The sequence below is a fragment of the Coptis chinensis genome, chromosome 4, assembly GCF_015680905.1.
Source record: "Coptis chinensis isolate HL-2020 chromosome 4, ASM1568090v1, whole genome shotgun sequence".
In the NCBI taxonomy this organism is placed as follows: Eukaryota; Viridiplantae; Streptophyta; class Magnoliopsida; order Ranunculales; family Ranunculaceae; genus Coptis; species Coptis chinensis.
The window spans coordinates 11,509,654-11,530,769 of NC_141459.1; the positions used below are offsets into that span (position 1 = coordinate 11,509,654).

At 35.6% G+C, this 21,116-nt stretch overlaps 1 protein-coding gene and 2 long non-coding RNA genes across 4 annotated transcripts; 1 reads left to right on the forward strand and 2 right to left on the reverse strand.

The window, feature by feature from the left end:
* Positions 1-1,571: 1,571 nt before the first annotated feature.
* LOC147501878 (uncharacterized) lies at positions 1,572-6,317 on the forward strand. Of its 2 annotated transcripts, XM_086606889.1 has the most exons (3): positions 1,572-2,844; positions 5,726-5,771; positions 5,887-6,317. In XM_086606889.1, coding segments are annotated over exons 1-2 (1,191 nt in total). In that variant the 5' UTR covers positions 1,572-1,654; the 3' UTR covers positions 5,727-5,771; positions 5,887-6,317. The 2 variants fall into 2 exon arrangements, with proteins under 2 accessions (XP_086463015.1, XP_086463014.1); XM_086606888.1 differs by lacking the exon at positions 5,726-5,771 and having other exon boundaries at positions 1,577-2,844.
* Positions 6,318-8,109: 1,792 nt separating this feature from the next.
* LOC147501879 (uncharacterized) lies at positions 8,110-12,851 on the reverse strand. The gene is made up of 4 exons (XR_015219883.1): positions 12,638-12,851; positions 11,999-12,240; positions 11,175-11,280; positions 8,110-8,762 (listed from the first exon to the last, which is right to left on the reverse strand). It is a non-coding gene; the product is annotated as an uncharacterized LOC147501879 (long non-coding RNA).
* A 555-nt stretch (positions 12,852-13,406) lies between these two features.
* On the reverse strand, positions 13,407-15,721 carry LOC147501880 (uncharacterized). The gene is made up of 3 exons (XR_015219884.1): positions 15,395-15,721; positions 15,187-15,238; positions 13,407-13,784 (listed from the first exon to the last, which is right to left on the reverse strand). It is a non-coding gene; the product is annotated as an uncharacterized LOC147501880 (long non-coding RNA).
* Between the last annotated feature and the right edge of the window lie 5,395 nt (positions 15,722-21,116).

The window sequence follows — 21,116 nt, forward strand, 5'->3', positions numbered from 1 at the left end:
GTGGATAGCCGAAGAAGGAATAAAATATAGATATATATTTCAAATAAAGTTTCTTATTGTCTTCTTTCCTCATTTATACCGGGTTATATCCTACCTGAAACCCGAGCCCGATGGGTACTCGAAATATAGGGTTAGAGTAGGGTTTGGTCACACTTCTCAACAAAATACCCGACTCCGAACCCGACCCACTGAAAACAAGTCCGGATTTGGGTAACCCGATACCCGTTCAAAACCTGAAAAGTCGGGTTTGGACCGGGTTGGGTACCCGTTTCGACATCCCTACTGTCTTAATCTACAGTTGGTTTGAGGGAAAACATGTATATATTGATGTAACTGAAGTCTCTCCGTTGGTAGGGTTGGGGAATGGTGGTTTTAGGTGGGAGAAGCAGCCAAGAGAGCAGCGACAGGGAAGATGGAGAAGTATGAGGAAGCTTGCAGGGCTAACTAACATTGTTCCATTCCGTTTAGTTTCGACACTTTCAATTTCTTAGAACAACAGTCTATTGAGCTCCTCAAAAGATTTCAAAAAGTTATAGACAGTAACATTATGACAGCTGGTTCTAACAAGTTTGTTTTTAGAAAGATATGATTTGCTATTCATGAAAGGACTTGCGGCGCAGCTTGTTGCACGTTTGTCATAATTATTTGTAAAATTTGTTATCATTATGAATAAAATTTCTACTAAAAAAAATAAAATAAAAATAAAAATAAATAAATCTGCGCCTTAAGAAAAGGTACAAAAAGCATGCGTCTTATGTTAGCTCCCACGCCTTGGTCCAGGCGAGGCACAAAGGTGTGTCTTGCCGCCGCCTCGCGCCTTGACTACACTGTTTGTAATGAAATTGGAATTGGGCTCTTTAGCCTTGTTTTCTACTAATCTACCTGTTGAAACAAACCATAATTTTCAAGTAATTGCAAATACCCTTTTAGATCTTAAGACTAACAATTGCGAGGTGTTTGATAATGACCAAAGCAAGGGAAAAATCAAGTCAATGTTGGTCACCTGAGCGCAAATTTCATAACAAGTTTTGTCAATTTATTAAGCACGAGTATGCGAACCGTGCTACGCATCGGTGTTTTTTCAAATCTTTAAACATGTTGCTCTAACATCTCTCTGATAGTATGATTTTTTGAATTCTAGTTATAATCTAAAAAATAATATAAAAACATTAAGAGGGGTTGAATATAATTTGAGTGGCGTGAATGAGGTTTTCTAAATTATTTTAAATAATATGAAGTTAATTCTAATTTCAATAAAGTAAGAGAGTTTTTGGTAAATTATTTAAAAATGAGAGAGCTTATTAGAATAATTAAAGGAGGTGGTTCTAAAATCATAAAATAGATAAATTACAAATACACAATTCGGTTGAGAAATTTTCCTCCTAAAGATCTGGCTATCATATAGTGTAAAGATTCCATCCAAAGTTTCAGTTCAGTTCAGTCCAGTGCTGTTCTTAAGTTTCCCCACTCAAGAGACCCTAGTGCCCAATAAACAACATTGTTGTTGTATAAACCTTCGGGCTTAGATCTTAGAGTCCATGCCCGTCTTTGCTTGCCGGGCCGTTGGTAGAACTTTGACAACTAGTCCATCAGTCCATGTGACAAATTCTTGGTTCTCAAAACTTCCACACAGCGAATCAAATGTAACAAACTAATGGATCCCTCAAAACCTCAACCGATGGAAATCCACCAGCTAGAAGATGAAGAATCTCAAAAAACCCCACCACCAACCACAACTCACCATCACCACTACACAAACACAAACACCAACTGCTGCGTTTCATGTGGTGAACCAACAAACCTAACTCCACCAACATCATGGTCCGGTATTTCCCCACCAAATTACCGACCCATCCGTTCCCCAGCCATAAACTTCCCACCCAACAACACCCAACAATCCATAATCCTAACCCCAGTCCCAAAATCCCAAACTGTCACACTAATTTCCCTCCCTCACAATTTCCAACACCCTTCCAAAAAAATTCACTCCCCTAACGACATATCTCATTTCTCCAACTCCCCATCCGGTCTAAATTTCCTCGGCTTTATAGTCTCATTAAGCGACTCCATCCGTGGACATAAAATATCAGACCCATGCCTCATTTCCGAAACTGTAAATACCATTATCTCCATTCTCGACACACTTATCAAATATATCGACGAAATCCCACCAGCTCAACAGTCATCTCGGTATGGGAACTACTCATATCGAGTTTGGCATGAACGACTTACCCAAAATTCCGAAACATTTATGTTATCATTACTACCAGAGGAATTACGTTGTGCGGTGGTAGAGATAGTGGCTTATTTTCTAGATAGTTTTGGGAATGCTAGTCGTATAGATTACGGTACGGGTCATGAAACTAATTTTGTTGCATGGTTATATTGTTTAGCTAGAATGAATGTTGCTACTGAACGTGATTACCATGCAGTTGTTTCTAGAGTGTTTGTTAAGTATCTTGAATTAATGAGGAAGTTGCAAATGATTTATTGTCTTGAACCCGCGGGTTCGCATGGTGTTTGGGGTTTAGATGATTATCATTTCTTGCCATTTATATTTGGTTCGTCGCAGTTAATTGATCATAAGTATATGAAGCCCAAGTCCATACATAATCAGGATATAGTCGAGAATTTTTCTGGGGAGTATATGTATCTTTCTTGTATTGAGTTTGTTAAAAAAGTGAAGAAGGGTTTGTTTGCGGAACATTCACCGTTGTTGGATGATATTAGTGCTGTGGCGAATTGGAGTAAAGTGAATGGTGGATTACTTAAAATGTACAAGGCTGAGGTTCTGGGGAAGGTTCCTATCATGCAGCATTTCCTATTTGGGTCGTTGATAAATTGGTATGTTGTTTATTTCACTTGTTAATAGCAGCTTAGGCTTTTATTGGTTGAAGTTAAGATTGTTGTGCATTCTAAAAGAGTAAAAGTTGATGATGTTTGTGTATATATATATACATATAATTAGTTGAAGACCCCCTAAAATAGAACAGTTTTGTGATATGTTGCCACAATTTCTTAGCATGTTTAAATGAAATCTCTTAAATGATGCATTTCACATGAGATTTTCTAGCTTCTAAGCACATGGATTAATGGGTTGTATTTGCTATTAAGTATGAACTTGGTTCCTAGTCTTCCATAACTTCACATACCTGTGTGGTGAATGAAACTTTAAGAAAGTATAACACAATTTACTTGACATTCTTCTGTAGAGGTGCAAACCTGACTGGAAAAAACCAAAACCCAGCTGTTAGGAAAGATCCTTTATATTGTTTACCTACATGACTTTATGTCGAGAGAACTTATAGTGTGTTTTTATAGCAATCTACCATGTTTCATAGGTTTGGAACGGCAGTGCCTGTAGCTTGGAAGAGTGGGGGTGTTTTTTATTCATTTTTTTCCGGCTACGCACTGAGTCAAAGGTTAGGGGAAATATAAAGAAAGAGAAATACAGAAGATATTGTGAGTGACTGAGAGCTACTCTGTTTAGGCAGTGACTAGAAGGCTGAACGTGAGTGAGACTACGTGTCCATAGGCGCAAAGTGCAAGGGTATGCCGCTAGCCTAGGGGATGGATCTAGTTGGAGCCTTTGACTTGTTTGCGCAAGAAATCGAAGGCAACTGAAGTTTTCTCTCCAAAACATTAGGGGAATCTTGGACCTATCGCGAATGATCTCTTATGATTTATCTTTTATTTCTCTCTCTTTCTGCCTCTTGTGAATGATCTCTTATCATCCGTCTTGTATTTCTCTCTTGTATTGCTATGCACCAACCTTCAAGGTTGTTAAACGGTTCCACCATTCCTTACATGAAATTTACTAGGTTTTCTATTTGTTCATGGTGTGTGTCAACTTGTTAATTGTTGTTCCTTTTTGGAAACAAATGGTTATGGCTTCAAGACATCACATGTTTTAAAGTTATGTTCTTGAAAGTTTTTATATTATTGATTATTAGTTATTTTGCTTCAGTGGTATTTAGACACCAGACAGTTATTTATCATGTGCTGGAGATTATGTAGATAAATTCAATGCGGTTGAGGCGAATGAATAAATGATCCTTTTTCAACCTAGGCAAGATTAAGTTTCAAAGATTTTGGTGAATTGGTAGAAAGTTAAACACCATTATCAGTTTGACCGCTCTTTTTGTTTCAATTGTTTAAGCGCCATTAGAATGCATTGTCCCACTTGAAACTTGTGTATTAAAAGTAAAATTATTATTATTATTTTTTTTTTGATAAGTAAATTTTATTCAATTGGTTGCACAATGTGGTACAAGTGTTAGAGAAGCTGCAACCAGTGCACAAGCAGACTAGATACCTCCTAAGACCTCTTAGCACTACCCAATACCGTAAAGCTCTTCTAAAAGAGAAATTACACCCCAAACGACAACCTGTAGGCCCCAAGATTCCACCCTATCACTAGCAACAATGTTATTGCTAGAGGTGCACCTAATTAGTCAACATGATCATCTTCATGTTCCCTCTCTAGGATAGACTGAAGCCCCATAGTTTGTTCATTCCCACAGCTCTTAGTGTTATTCCCATGTATTTCCCCGAAAAGCTTTTCAAGTCCCATTCTTCCCGATTCAGATGTTATTCCCAAGTTGGTTGCCAATGGCATGACCATGTATTTGATCCAATCGCGAGAGTCATCAGTGTTTTGGCATTTGTACACTCTTTTCGCAATATCACCAACATTCCTTTCATTAAGACTTTCGTTGTGCAAACTCCGATCGCAATCTTCTGATACAGTATTGTCAATAGAGGCACTCCCAAAAACACTCGCTTCTTGGAGTCGCAGTGAATGCGGGTGATATAACGAAAGGGATGAAGGCCCCGGATCTGATGTAACCTTCTTAGTCTTGCTCTGTAAATAAAATTATACACTCTGTAAATATGGTTGTCTTGCTTTTTATAGAGTGAATGCAGTAGAAAAGAAAAACCTAACAGCTATTTGAAGCTGTACTTGGAATCTAATTTCCTATACCTACTACATTGTTACTTATTTTCTTCATTTTGTCAGCTTTCTAATCCCCACTTATTACGTCTGTATTCCCAGTTAGCAACTTCGATTACGACGCTGGATATATTATAGATACTTTTGGGACACTTCCTATCCTACTCACTTATATTTAATGCACTAGTTTAGTAATTTGTGTTGTCAAGAGAAACTGCTACAAGTATCATTATAGGCAAGGGCCCAATTCTAAATGTTATTTTAGATGTGAATTAATTGCAGCTCCGAACTAACTTTGATACCTAACATAAAATGCTAAAAATAACAGTCTTGGCATAATAATTACAATAGTCATTGCCGTATCTGTTTCTTAGATTTTTTATTATAAAATCTTGTATCCTGCTTCAATACCAGTGTTTCTCCATAACTGCATCCCTATGCGGCCATCGCAGCTCCTGACAAATTAAATTGCTATTACAATCATTTATCTACTGTCTTTCTTTTTCTTGTTCCATCTTTCTTTTAAGTAACTTTTCTTCCTGCCTTATCTGAATTTTTAATACGTTTTTAATAATATATTGGATGGGAATACCTGTAAATGAATATAACATTCCAGAACTTGTGTTAGCTCTGTTGCTTTTTTACAATCGTATATCAATTCTTTCTTTTTCTTGTTCCATCTTTCATCTAGGTACCTTTTCTTCCTGTCTTAATTGAGCTTTTAATTTGATAATGTTCATTTGTAACATGTAAATACACGCAACATTCCAGAGCTTGTGTTGGCTCAGGTGGTAACTGTTGTTCCTTTGGTTTTCTGGTGTGACCTTGTCATTCACATTGCAGCCTTTTGTTTTTAATTATTGTCTTTGAGACCAATTTTGGTAATTGACTTATCAAATGAAAGCATCTGTCTTTTTTTTTGCTTTCTGCAGGAACTAGGTGGAAATTGGTCTACGAGTCACTTTTGGCAACTCTAGAAACAAAGGCAACAATGGTTTTCTGATCAATTGACCGAAGAGTATATTTTCCTTGGTGTAACTTCAGCAAGTGCTCTATTGATTCTCAAGATTCTGATTGGCAGTGCACAACTAGTCTCACAGGAGCTTTTTTGTTGTTATGGATAGTTGAAATCGTAATTTGAAACTTTTGGGTTTGTTTCTTTAATTATCGATAGGTTGAATGTATACAAGTGTTTGCCCCACTTGTTTGAAGTTGTGCGTGTTGTTATGTCTTTTAATACCAAAAAATCCATCCGCAGAAGAATTAATTGCACCATGCCCTACGTGTGGTACATGAGTTATATTTTTCGTTTTTTTTTTTTGATGATTATTATATATTTAGCTCAGTGTAGTTACACCTCTAAGAATCTGCTACTCCTGTCTGAATGTCTTACTTCCGTCGTATTGTGTTGAACATGTGTTTTGATAATTAGGCACCAGTTTCTTAGTACATTTGTAAGAAACATCACTCTTGCAAGGTTGTGAAATCCATTAAGCAGTACAAGGTTATCAGATTTTGTCAGTCATACCTCAAGTGAAGGGTAAAAGGTCAGTCGAGCGATAACAAGCATTACCTGATACCGCATGAGGTAGTAGTTAACACTTTGTTATAACTTGATCATTTTGTTTTAGTTTGCCAGATAACTCTTTACATATGGCCTTATAGAGCGAGCTAAGTCTCGTTTGGTTAGTTCTTCTGATGGATATCTTTGAGTTGATTGAGAAAATTGATATAGTCCTTTCAGATCATTTTTGAGCTATAGGTTTGATATTATTGGAAGGAGGACATTCCTTAAGAGCATTCCCAATGCAAGCAATTTTTTTTCACCTCCACGTAGGACTATTTTCCTTCTTTGCTACTTTTGTAGCGAAAAACAAGAAAAGGTTGCCCAATGCATAGGTGATTTTAAACCTCAGACGAAATGTTATCGTCTTTGCTACCGTCTGAATGTAAAAATCGAAAAAACGTGCCGGACGGAATGAAAACATCCTGTCTAAAGTTTAAAAAAAACCGAAAAAACACGCGAGACGGAATGTTTTATTCCATCCGGAAAAAAAAAAAAAAAAAAAAATCGAAAAAATAGGCGAGATGGAATGTTTCATTTCGTCCAAAGCTCACGACTCAGTGAAAATCTCAATAGCAAGTGCTACCCTCATTGTGACTTAGTTACAAATCAATGACTTTGTCACCCTTGCATTGGGCAAGGGTTTTTTGGTATTCAAATGTGAAAACTCTCAATTTCCCTTCATAGTGACTTGCATTGGGAATGCTCTTACAGCGCACTAGTATATGTTAGGACCATTGAGATGTTCAACTCATTCAGGTGTAGCTAGGGCTGGTCATCGAACCAAGCTCGGCTCGACTCGAACTCGTCCGCGCAAAAGTATAAGTCAAGTTTGAGCTTAATTTAAAACTCGTTATACTTGGTTTATAAGCCCATACCCAGTATATAATTTATAATTTATATCCCATTTTAATGTTTTATACAATTTTTTTTCGAGTTTGAACTCGAGTTCAAACGAGCATGCAAAACGAATTGAGCTCAAGCTATTAGTACAACTAGCAATATGCGCATGCATGCACGTCTTAATAGCACAAATATGAAATCAGTAAATTTGCATTGATGCTTTAAACTTAAATTAAACATAGGCTGTACAGAGTTACATACCCAGCTACCCATTTAGCTATACTATGAGCGTTATAATTAGATTTACTTTGAACCCAAAAAACTCAAAACCATAAAATCACTTGAAAAATACTCTTCAAAAGTTTTTTGAATGCTATTACAGTGGTCTTCTAATCTCCATGTCAGACTGCTATCCCTTACTGCAAAAGCCTTCATGAGCTTTTGGTTATCACCTATTACCACTGTGTTGGCTGTATGCAATATTTTTGCTAACAAGATCGCTAATTCTCCTCCCTTAAACTCGCTTTTGCATAGCATTATGACACTTGAACTTGCTGTACATTGCACCTAGAAGTCGTCCATCATGTCTTTTTACATAAAGTTGTCGTTGCTCATTTGTTTGTACCTTAGCATAAGAACCCATCAAAAATATATATTGCGGACCAATTACTATATAGTGCTTGCTCATCAATTTCAAATGTGTTTGATATCTCGACAAATAATCATTAATCATTAAAAAAAAAAAAAATGCTCATTAAAAATAGACATGTTATCCGAGTTTATTAAGAGAGATGGCTTAGGTCTACAATATACTAAAGCACTTTGTATCCAAAGTTAGTTAAGTGTGTGCTTACAATACAAATCTTCTAAAATCTTATTGTAGTACTTCTTCCTCTTAATTGAATTGAAAATTAAATTAATTGAAATCGAGAACGGGGAGAAGAGAGCTTACCCGGTTGGTAAGTACAGTGAGAGATGAAACCCTGACTCTTAAGTGATGCAATTTGAGTGTAGAACTGGTAGGTCGGTTGCAAATCACTTAAAGCGTACTCCTGAACTGGGCCATTTAAATAGTAAATTTGGCCTTGCTTGGCTTCTGTCCAACTGTACATGCAAAGATTTCTGGAACTGCTAGAAGTAATGGATTACAAACTGCACTTGATATAGCTTCAAACACGTCCTCATTAGATCTGTCATCTCCAAATGGAACACACGCAGATCTTACACTGGCTAGGATGAGGGGTCTACATCAATCATGAATGATCGTACTAATAGATTGTTTAATCAAAATCTCGCAAAGTAGTACCTAAACCCACCAACACTTGCATATTAACTATTCCAACAATCTCCAAATGGCCAATAAGCTTCATCACATACGCTCCGATCGAATCCATCTTGTTTCTGCAGATAAAGGAAATTCAACTTTGGTAAATAATAAACACACTGATCACATCACATAATTTACAATTGGAGTTCTGAAAATTTAACTACAGTTACGTTATACAGTTGGTCATTTTAATCAGTTTTTGTTTATGGCCCAAGTATGCGCAAAGTAGTCTAAAGCCTTACGGACAAAATATGAGCAAAGCAGTTCTAAAGTCGTGCTCACTTACTTGGGAGGGTCATAATAGTTTGAACTATCAATATTTGTTGGGGTATTAAAAAAAAAAAAACAGTGAAAAACATAATATTCTTACAACTCTAAAAATTCTTAAGACACTTGAGCTTTCTATAATCCTGCTAATGTTAAGACAAAAGCATTTGCGCTCTTCATTATCCTCTACTTGGGACTGCATCATTATGACTACTTATTCCCATCTCTTCAAAGCAAGGAGCTCTAGTTCAGATTCAAAAGTAGGCATGTCTTCTTCATGTAAAGTTACCCATGCTTAAATCCCATCACCAATCTTTGTATCCATAACCAGGGCCCAAAATATCGCCGAGATATCCGATATCTCGCCGATATATCTCGGAAAAATTGGTACTACCGATATCGATTTTTCAAAGATATATCCACCGAATATTGAACCCCTTTTTTTCGAGATATATCGAATTTCCGATATGAAAGTTTATATCACCGAGATAATCGATATTTCGAGATAATCGATATATATCGGTTGATTTTTTACCAATTGTTAATAATTTAATATTGAAATTTTAAATATCCTATATATCCGAGATATATCGGAGAGATCCGAGATATATCGGTGAGATATCCGATATTTTAGAAACTTTGATTTGGTCACCAAAAGAACTGAGATATCCGCACGGTTTTAGGTACACCGATATATTAACCGATATCGAAATTTTGGGCCTTGTCCATAACCACAATAAAATTCTCATGAAGCAGACTAAGGACTGACCCATATGGGATTTTACCACTCAAAAAAATCCACTTCATAGTAAGGGCACCTACACCAACCACTAAATGATGAGACCAATGGCTCTGCAGCATAGTATGCACCAAGCTGGTCTCTAAAACAATTAGGAAAAAAAACTCTAAGATCAGGTTGTGCTTTCTTTATATATTCAGCTTCAATCTTCTTGATAGACTCATTCAGACATTGTAACTCTACAGTCACAATGAGATAACCAAAAGAATGTTGAGACAATGGTGGACTCATCCTATTACGCAACTTCACAAGTAAACTTGTCATAACTAATTTTATCGTCGGTCCAAGTTGTGACTTAGCCAGGTTAGTGATACATCTCAATAAGAGTGCCATCACTGCCTCCATACACGTGTTGGGCTTATCATGTATAACTCACTGGCGGATTCAATTTTAAGAGCAGCTAAGCCAACACGTCAAATACAAAACTCTTACTGACAACTTCTTGATTGCGCTTCCAGTGTGAGGTACCCATAAAGAGGGCATTTATCTAGGAAGGAAGAGCGACTCTTATCGAATTCAACATCGGAGACACAATGGTTTTATCATACACATGACAATTGGCTGCTCACGTATTGGTTACAGTATTAAGAATTGCTACATTAGCAACCTTATGTGATATAGATGATTACACGCGGTAATCACCATTCCACCATATAATCAAATGTGGTAACTTGAACAGCAAATAACTCCATGCTAATTCAATACAGTGGTTCAATTCATTGACTTTTGGACTGCTAAGATTTAAGCATGCCCGCACTCATTAACATGTATACTGAGTATCTTATTGTTCCACACACTCATTAACATGTATACTAAGTATCTCATTGTTCCACACTCGACAAAACATTTAGTCTTGCTATAATTAAAGAGCAATATAAAGAACGGTGCTGAAGAAAAACCTTCAAATAAAGAATTACAACCAACAATATTTAAAAGTAATAAAATCTTAGTAGATTGGAAATGAAACAATGAAAGAAACAGGGTAGCATGAACAAATAAAATTTGGGAAAAAAATTAAAACATATAAGAAATATTACCTGTTGATCTGAAGGAGTGAATCTGAAAATTGAAGAAGCATAAACCTTAGGTGTGGCGACATGAATTTGAAACTTAATCGAGTGGAACCCATAACAGTGCTACAGTAACTACGCGACACAATTCCGAAGCTTTTGCAAAACCAACTGAATGTTATTACAGAAATCTATACCAAAATTAGTTCGTAGTTTTTGCACTAAGGGCTCAAATAAGAATGTTCCCTTTTGTATAATCTTTGAAACTAAAAAAGACATGCTAAATAAAGCTTGGATGTCAAAAGCAATTATATACCAACAAAATAAAAAGTTCAAAGCGACTACAATCTATCAAAGGCAACTATGCAAATAAAAAGACTATAGACAGGAAAAAAAGAAGTGAGACATACCAATTTCAAAAGTAATTTTTCCGCTCCATTTTCTTCTCTCCGTCCTATTGATTTTCTATTCATTTCCATCTACCATGGCAATTTCACACTCTCTTGATCATAGCACCTACATTAGGAAGGTAAGGGGAGCAAGCATTGGAATACTCCAAGTGACAACTTATTTATAATTATGCATTGATACACTTTATCATTCTTTAAATTTAACAATTACAAAAGCCAAAGTAGGTGCTCACAATGAACTTGAATAAACAAACATGGAACCTTAAATCAATGCATATGCATCCTTTATGTACGTACCCACAATAGGTTGCATCTGTAAATTACGATCAACCACAATAGTTTTTTTCGTCTAAACAAAAATAAGAAAGTGAACTTTAAAATTTATGGAATTGTTTCCGTTATGTTGATGGGATTGTATTGTTTGTTTTACCTGACCCAAGACATGTTCAAAGTATTTTATGAAAATTGGAAAAATAATGAAAAGTGGAAATAGGAGTTCGAAGCAACGTTTTATGGAACATAATAATGAGTGCATTCATCTGGAATGGTTTACTTTGAGTTGAGTTCTGTAAGGTTAAGCTTAATCAGGTACTATTTGAATCTGTCAATGTTCCTGGCTGCTTGTTGATTCTCACCAGAATTTCACATGAATTAGGGAATTAGACAAACGTTTTAATTTGAATGTACATAGCAAAGATTAGTTAATTAAAGTTAGAAACTATGGTCTGACATACACATGCAATGAAACTCTACGAAACTATATATAAGAAAGAATTCAATAGCATTTGAAATAGAATTAAAGTAACTAACAAAAACGAAGGTACCTTAGTTTGCATTCATAGGTTATCCTCAAGTCCTCAAGTACACCCCAGTGTCTCCAATCATATAAATCCAATAGATTGGTAGGAAAGTCTGTGTTTAATGAGATGGGGAATTAAACACATTGAGGGCCCTATTAAGAACAACGATTTTGCAGCAAGCGCAGACAATGGAACATGGTCTATTACACTTGACGACTGCCGAAGCTAACCATGTATCCACAAGTCTTCAAACATGTCAGTGATCCCTGAAAAAATGTACATCCAACATAAGAATCCAAAATCGGTACAATAAACAGTCGATACGTGGTATACACGAAAGCATAGAAAACAATTTCGTTCAATTGTCCTCATGTAGTCATTCGTCAAGTAACACTCAATATGAATGTTTTACAAACATTTTCTTTTTTGGAACATGACAAAGTTCCAATAGATAAGAATAAATACTCATGGGCTAACAGCTCTTCCCAATCTCCCAATATAAAAGTCAATACAGAATGTAAAAGTGGTAGGTCTTTGCCTATTCAAAATCCCTTTTATAGTAACACTAATCAGTTTATTGTCTAAAACACACAGATTGTTTCCGTGGCATGTATGTTTTCTACAAAGTCTACATCATAATGTATCTTTTATTACATAGCCTACCTGGAATGTATCTTTTCCTAGAGAGTTGTAGACAACATCAACTCCTTTGCCTGATGTTATCAAGCTGACCGCAGCAACAAAATCCTCTTGAGTGTAGATTATGATGTGGTGACATCCATCTTCTTTGGCTTGGGCTGCCTTCTCTTCTATTGATACAGTTCCAATTACAGTGGCGCCAAGGGCATTTGCCTACTGGCACAAAAGATACTTGACTCCTCCATTTCTTTGCATGAATAAAGGACTGTGTGTCCAGCTTCTACCTTCATAAACATAAACCACACATCTTAGAACAAAAAGACCACTAACTAAACAATCTAGGGAAAACATTTATGAGGAGAGCACTACAAGCATAAACAATTCATTTTCTTGGGATAAACATCAAACATTACTCATTAGTATGTACGTGTAAAATTGTGAGGAAAATTCACTATTCATTTATAGTACAGAATTTCCAAACAGGGAAAATGAAACAATTGGTAAAATAGAAACATATAATATTTATTACATGGTTCTTTTGGGAATGTGTACATTAAAGAATTCATACATTATGTTCCCCATCTAACATCTATCTCTTTTGAAAACATTTGAGGTCTTAAAACCTTAGGTGGACATGTCCTAGTGCTATTAAACTTCATGATTTTCCAATGAGCTCCTGCAATTGAAGTTAAAATAAAGTTTATGGTACCAAATGACTGAAATTATAAACAAACCTTGAAGCATTGGCGAAGTAAGAACCAAGCTGCCATTCCCTTAAGCATGACAAGCCAACAATAGGATCTATAGAAGATGGGACAGACACCACGACACTTGTAGGAAGGATATGTTCTTCAGTGTATGAACCCATTGGATTTCCCCCATAAGCAACAACATCTCCAACGCTCCTTCCAGTTAATCCAGGACCAACGATTGTCATCGTCTCAACTGCTTCTCTGCCTGATTAAGGGAAGAGAAAGACCTGTCAACAATTTAATCTCACCCTACACTTTCATTTGCTTTTTATTGTTTTTGCAGCAGACGCATAGTATCCACTCTATAGTTTAGCCTTTTTTCATTTCAAAAATACAACTTCAACCACCTATGCCAAGACAGATATAATAAAATAAAGTTGAGAAATGCAGACAATTTCTGCCTCTCCTATACTGAAAGCCTACAAAACAATGAAAAACAAAAGGATCTTAAGCAATCTAAATCTCAACATATCAAAAACAAAAAAACTAAATGAAAGAAGCATCGAGACATCAGGTACTTTGATTTGGGATTTCTATATAATAAAATTGGTTTTTTTTTGTTTGTTCTTGACGAAGAATTGGGATTGTTTTGAACATGTCGCATTAACTTGAATATTACCATGTACATAATACCTTGTAAATAAAAAAAAAAAAAAAAATAAAAAAGGTTTCTCATTCAGCATTTGAGCAACCATTGCTAATGAATTCACATTGAGTAGCTCAATTTTCTTCTATGTGATTCTTTCGGGTTTTAATTGAACGATCATAAGAAACCCTACTTATATTTATTCAGTATTTTTCATACATATTTATGGGATGGTATCCTTTTTTTCTGTGAGTAGAAAATGCCTTACCACTGGTGCTTGATGGAATTCTCATTGGAAAATCTATTTTCGTGGGCATTTTAGCTAAATCACTATGATCTCGTGAGAAGTGATTTCTTGCCAGCAAGGGTATTTTCATATAAGTTTTTATAAACAATCTATTGCAGAGTAGGTATTGAAACTCCTTTTAGTTAAACATTATAAAAATCTAAACATTGAAAGAAAACAAAATATATAATCTTGAAAGTTTTAATAGTCCTCAGTAGACTCAAACTCAAACTCAAACTTCATTTCAACATCACAGTATAACAAAACTCGTCCATAAAGAAGGAAGACACGCACAACAAAAATTTGTTGTAACATTGAAATAAAAATATAAATATAAATAGGAAGACGTATTTATATACCTGCCAAAACACACTAACAAAATTATCCAGACCACTGCACTTATCCAATTTGGTACCTTATAGGAAACCCAAGGTGACCACGATAAACAAATAGAACAACGCATACATGTGTTATAGGCTTTGTATTTTTACAACATGAACAACACAAAATGATAATTCCCTTGTAGATCGGTATCAACTAATTTAATCTGGAGGGTTTTAATCATCATTGTTACAAAACGATAACGGTGATAGATTTTGAGGCCTTGCAAGGTGTTTTTTTTATTTATAAGCGTACAGAAACTCATGCGAGGAGCATGCTGAACCACCAATAGAACTTCTTTTCATCACTATTTCCCTGGAAAAAGTACACTGACACTTTTTAAATCATCTAGGATGACTAACATATAGCTTACATGGTTTTAATTGGTATCTGACAAATGTATGCTAAATGTTTGTTTTGGAGATAAACGTATGAAACCATGGTATCATTCAGTTCAAATCTAATGGGATGGTTCGATTCCAATAAAACTAAGAAGAAAAAACAATAGATAACCTTCAAGAATGCTTGCAGATAATGATAGAGCAGAGATAAAGTCAATTTGACTTACCGCCATAGCAAACGTAGTAATGTATAAGTCAAGCACGGTTGCTGCCATCCACCTGAGAAAGATTCACACACGTAATCAGACCAAACCAAACATCGGATGTTAAATACATACTCATAACAGATGCAAAATTTTAACAGAGAAAGAGAGGAGAAATTGGATGTACCCATAAAAAAAATTATTTGATAGAGTGCGAGAGGTTTCTACTTACTCAACTGAAATTGGTTTGTGTTTTGTTGATTATGGACTGATTGATCAATTTCTTCTTCTTTTCTTGTTGTGTAATTGGAACCAAGAGAGCACCCAAATCTGAATAGAAGCCGATGAGATTGGAGTGAGAAACTTGACTTTTGTGGCAAAAACACAGATTAACAGGATGTTAGGCATGATGATCGCAGCCTCAAATGCCTATCTTCACGGGAAGAATGAAGCTGAAACTGCATATCGACTTATCACTGAAGGATTTGTCGGTACGCTGAGAAACTGGTGGGATCATCTACCAAAGGAAGCCAAGGCAGAGATTGAAGCTTCTGTAAGGATTGATAACCGTCTCTGTTCAAATACCAGCAGTGCGATCAAATCTCTAGCTAAAGCAGAAAAAAGGATGTTAAGAAACAAAAAGGCCTACCTGAATTGTCTTGACTGAAGGCTTGGTTGAGACATTCGATTATTTGTGGGAGAACTCAATTGGAAGAGAGAGAATGATGGCTGATATTATTGCATTTTCTGTTTGCAAAGAAAGAGACGGTTGGTTTGTTGAATTTAATTTGATAAAAGGTAATTATTTGGGCAATCAATGATGGGTAAGTGGCCAACAATTGAATAGGAGCGTATAGTTGATTTCCGACTTGAATTTACACATACGTCCTTAAATTACTATATAATCTTGAGGGTATAGAGGGTAGTAAATTATGAGATGACTAAGTAGTCCTTCTTAAAGGCATTGAATAATTGATTTTAATATTTTATTAAGGGCATTTCATGGTAGAAAAAAAATTGGTCTAATTTAAAGGTCCATGTTAATTATGGTATACTATACTAATAGAGATTGGATGAGTTGAGCTTGAGCCCCATATTAAACTCGAAGTCGAGTTCGAATCGAACTTTTACCGGTGAAAGTTGAGCTTGAGCATGACAAAACTCGACTTCGAATCGAACTTTTACCGGTGAAAGTTGAGCTTGAGCATGACAAAACTCGACTTGGGTAGCTTGATGACCAGTCCTAGGTGTAGTGTAGGTTACACGGTATTTGTAGTGTCGGGCGATATAACAGACCCAAAAACCGATATATATATATATATATATATATATATATATATATATATATATATATATATCGGTCGATATATATTCTTTTATTGACCAATCAAAATTTTGTTTTGTATGTCGATATATCAAAAAAATCGGAAATATTATTGATATATTAATAAAAATCCGTCAAAGATGGATCAAAGTCAATAATCTATATCGTATATATCGGTTGAAATATATTGATATATCAGATTTCGATATATATCTCATACAAAATGTGTCAATATATCCATTCGATATATCACAATATATCTATATCGGATACTAAAAAACGGAAATCTATAAGTGATATTTCAGAAATATAGGCGATATTTTGGTCCTTAGTAAGTTGTGTCTAGCTTGAACAATGTAGAGATGCAAATGTTGCTTTCGGAGTAACCGCCTCAGATTGGTAGAAAATGGGTTATCGTTCAGCAACTTTAATGCGAAGTTGTAATATGTAAATAAAATTGAACAACCATCCAATTGACGATCCTTGAAAAAGAATGTAACTCACATCAGACTTTTTCACTTATCTACTCTACAATTGACTTTTTATTCCCTCAGAGCATCTTTAGGAGAGCCCATCTGACAGGTCCAAACTCACGCGGTTTTTAGAAAACCACGCCATATATCGCACATAAACTTTTTTTTTTCTTTCCCAATCTCTGGTGAAAACCGCGCCATATAAGCCCAATTAGAAGCCCAAGCCCACACGGTTTTGCCAACACCGCGTGAGTGATTTGATACAGCACCAAACCTGGAACCAAATATTGGCCGATTTGGTGTTTGGTTTGGTGTTTTCGTCAACATGTGACTCTCCTGAAGTTGAAAAAACACCAAATTTTTGGAAAATTTGCTTTGTTGAAAATTTGCTGGTGTTTGCTTTGTTGGAAATCCCATCGAAGCTGAGATAGATTAGGATGTACCCTCGAGTTGGATCTCAATGGTAGTATCCAAATAGTGTGCACATGGTTTACACTATTTATATCCCATTGTATATGGGGTCGAATATAGTTTGGGTCGCCATATTGACACAATATTTTATGGGATTGGCACCTATATTGACCAATTTCAAGGTATTGACACTTCTCTATTAATCATATAAAAATACACCCACGGCAAGAAATTGCCGCGAGATCGCACAATCCACACCATCGGGTTGCCGCGAGATCTCATATCCCACGTAAAGTTGTCACCGTGGGTCTTTTTTTGTTTAATTTTTTTTTTAATAGCCACCGTAAAAAAAATTAGTTGCCACGAGATGGTTGTGTTCACTAAAATTGAGTTTTTGCTTATGTTAATTATCAAAACTCTTCTTCATTATTTTGATCACAAGTTTTTCTTATAGTATATGAAAATATTTGCTGCGATATAGCAAAATTATGCCTCGATTGTACATATTTTTTTCATGGTTTTGGTGTTATTCTTAGAGTATATAAAGAAGTTCTAAAGAAGAAAATGAGGTATCTATATGTCGTGTGTGTTCAATATGCAAAATTTGAAGTGAAAAAAAAAATAAAAAACTTAAAAAAATCTTCTGCGGCAACTCCCTATCGTGGAATATGGGATCTCTCACCAATCTGATGTCGTGGACAGTGCGATCTCGTGGCAACTTCGTACAATGGGATATGAGATCTCGCAGCAACCCGAAGTCGTAGAACTAAAATGCATGTGGGGGTGTAAAAGACATACAATGAATAACCATTATTGTTCTACTTTTTGCCAAAATGGTGCTAATCCCATAAAGTGGGGTGTCAATAGTTTTACTTGTTAAAAGTTCAAACTAAATCTAATTAATATGGAGTTCTTGACTGTTGGGGCTTGGGGGTTGCCAGTTTTTAAGTGCTTCGTCCCAGCAACTTTGCCAATTAGTATTTCATCCCCACTTCTATTATTATTTTTTTTTTTTTTTTTTTATATATATATAAGTAAGCTTTATTAGAAATAGTGCAAAAACGTAACAAGGTACATGAAGTGAGTGAAATCCTCACAAATAGCCCAATTACAAAATAGAGGCAAAGAAAAGAAAATATACTAACACAACGTACCCCTATAACATTAGCCCGCATCATCGTCCATAATAACGTTGTGCCAATTCAGCACTAGATTTCTGAAGTGATATTGTCTCCTTTCATCTGAGTTGGACATCCAATACCATGGCGATCCTTTGACTTCCCCCACTTCTTCCATGATTAGTATTATGCCCCCAATTTCACAACATGACCAAGTCAGCAGTCATTGACTTGACTTCTTCCATTTGGTGCATGTGTAAGTACACTTTTACCCCTCCACAAGTAAAATGACCAAAAAACTCATTGACTCCGTTTGCCGCGTGGCATCATCACTTTCACTTAATCCAAAAAACACAAAAAATGTTCCTAAATGACACCCACTACCCCTTCTAACCTAAAATAACCAAAATATCATCATTCATGTGCCACATGTAGCATCCTCACTCAATACCTTATCACATTTACTTATGTTGACCTCTTTTGCCACGTGTCATCATCACACAAGCATCTTATTCTAAATTAGTGGACCAACATCTCAAACCACTCTATCAACTTTTATTTTCTATTTTTCTTTTCAAACAAAATAAAACAATAAATAGAACTGGAACTGTTCATCTTCTCCATTTTCATTTCTCCATTCTCTTCTGCAACTAATATCTCTCCAAAAAAAATGGCAACATAAAATCTAAGTTTATGTTCAATCAGGGCCAGCACTACCCTACAGCATAATAGGCAGCTATTTAGGGCCTCAGCAGTCAAAAGGGCCCCCAGTTCAACCCACTAATAATTTATTTGGATTTTAGTTTTTTTCTTATTATTTTTTAATTATTTTATAATAGTTAAACCCAAAAAAAAAAGACATTAATGCATTGAACACCAAAAATTACAATTACATTTTCAATACAAACCCCTTGTTCCCCTCGCTTTTCCAACCAAAAACTTTTAATTTCCCTAGGTAATATAAAAGCACTAAAGTAATAAATAGTTCTTCGCCAATAAACCGAAAAAGAAACAATTTCTTTATTTATTTTGGCTATGTTTGTAGCAATTATTTACCTTGTATTATTAGGATGTCCACACACTAGATTTATGAACAAAATATTAGAGGTATAAACAATAGAAAAATGAGTGTAATCAATAATAGAAGACTGCTTTTCCAATTTCGCTTAGGGCCCCCAAATGGCTTGAGCCATCCCTGTGTTCAATACTAACAGAATCAAGCAAACTAATATCATCTCATTCCCGCCATTTCATATATAGCACTATTAACCTTATTCCTCTTCCCATAATTTTTTTTCTCTCTAATAGCGCATTCCCCACTCTTCAAATCACCACTCACTTCTCAAAGAATATCACAGAGCTTAACAAATCATGTTTTTCAGAAGAGCAAAGACAAGCATTTCAGTGAAATTACCATGACAAGCATTTAAGTGAAAAACAATAATCCAAACCCACGTAATCTGATGATCGCACGAAAAGTACAAATCGTATAATTTGATTTCTTAACGGGCTTTTTAACATGCTCCTCTATTAATCAATATCACATGAACCTAACAAATTAGTAATTCCTATAGCAATGTAGCAATTTGTACCAGATGGAGGTGGCATGGAAGAAATTGTTTTCGGTCACTCTAAATCAAATTGCTTCTAATCATCACAAGAGATTGGGTATTAAAAGGAAATATACATTGCATGAAATTGAAGCGGCACCAACTCTACAGTGAAATTGAAGCTATATATTACTTGCAAGCCATTGAAGCAAAGAAACAAAGGAAACTCAACAGCTATGTAATAAGCCATATATAGTGTAATTTTTTCATCTATGTCTTCCTCTTTCTCTCACTTCACTTTTTCTCTCAAAATCATCTTCTCCTCTATCTCAACACCACCATTGCCACCAACTATCACCAATAACTCATTTTAGGTAATTCCAATCAATTGGGTTACCTAAAATCAGTTATTGGTCAACCCAATTGATATGATGAGTAGAACAAACTTATTTAACTTATGAAATGACTTGTACGTTTGTTGATGTAATTTTGGTGTTTTGGGTTGCGGTGGAGAGAGAGAGGCTTTTCTGGTGATGCCAGTACGTGGTGGTGGTGCTAGGCGAAGAAGTTTTGTACGTGGCCCTTTAATTTGTTTGATGGAAGAAGATATATGGTCACGTCATCATGGCATCATCACTCACTAAGACGTGTTTTGCATGAGGTATTCTTGGCCGTTGATATCTGGTGTTAGGATGATGACACGTGGCAAAAGAGGTAAACATGATTGAAGGTAGTTAGGTAATTTTAGGTGAACCGGAGTAGTAGAAATCATTTAAACAAAATATTTGTGAGCGTTGGATTAAATGGATCTGATGATGCCACGTGACAAATAGATTAAATTTGGTCTTGTGAGAGTCAATAGGCTTTTTGGTCATTTTACCTATGGAGAGATAAGTGTGTACTTAGTACTTACACATGCACCAAACAGACGTAGTCAAGTCAATGACTGCTGACTTGGTCATGCTGTGAACTTGGAAAAGAATAATGGAAGAAGTGGGGACAGAATACTAATTGGCAAAGTTATAATGGGGACGAAACACTAAAAAAACTGTATTTTTGCTAACTTGCAGACCCTGAA

Excerpts from the sequence above, each read along its gene's own strand:
- LOC147501878 (XM_086606888.1), top strand. The coding sequence starts at position 1,655 with ATGGATCCCTCAAAACCTCAACCGATGGAAATCCACCAGCTAGAAGAT.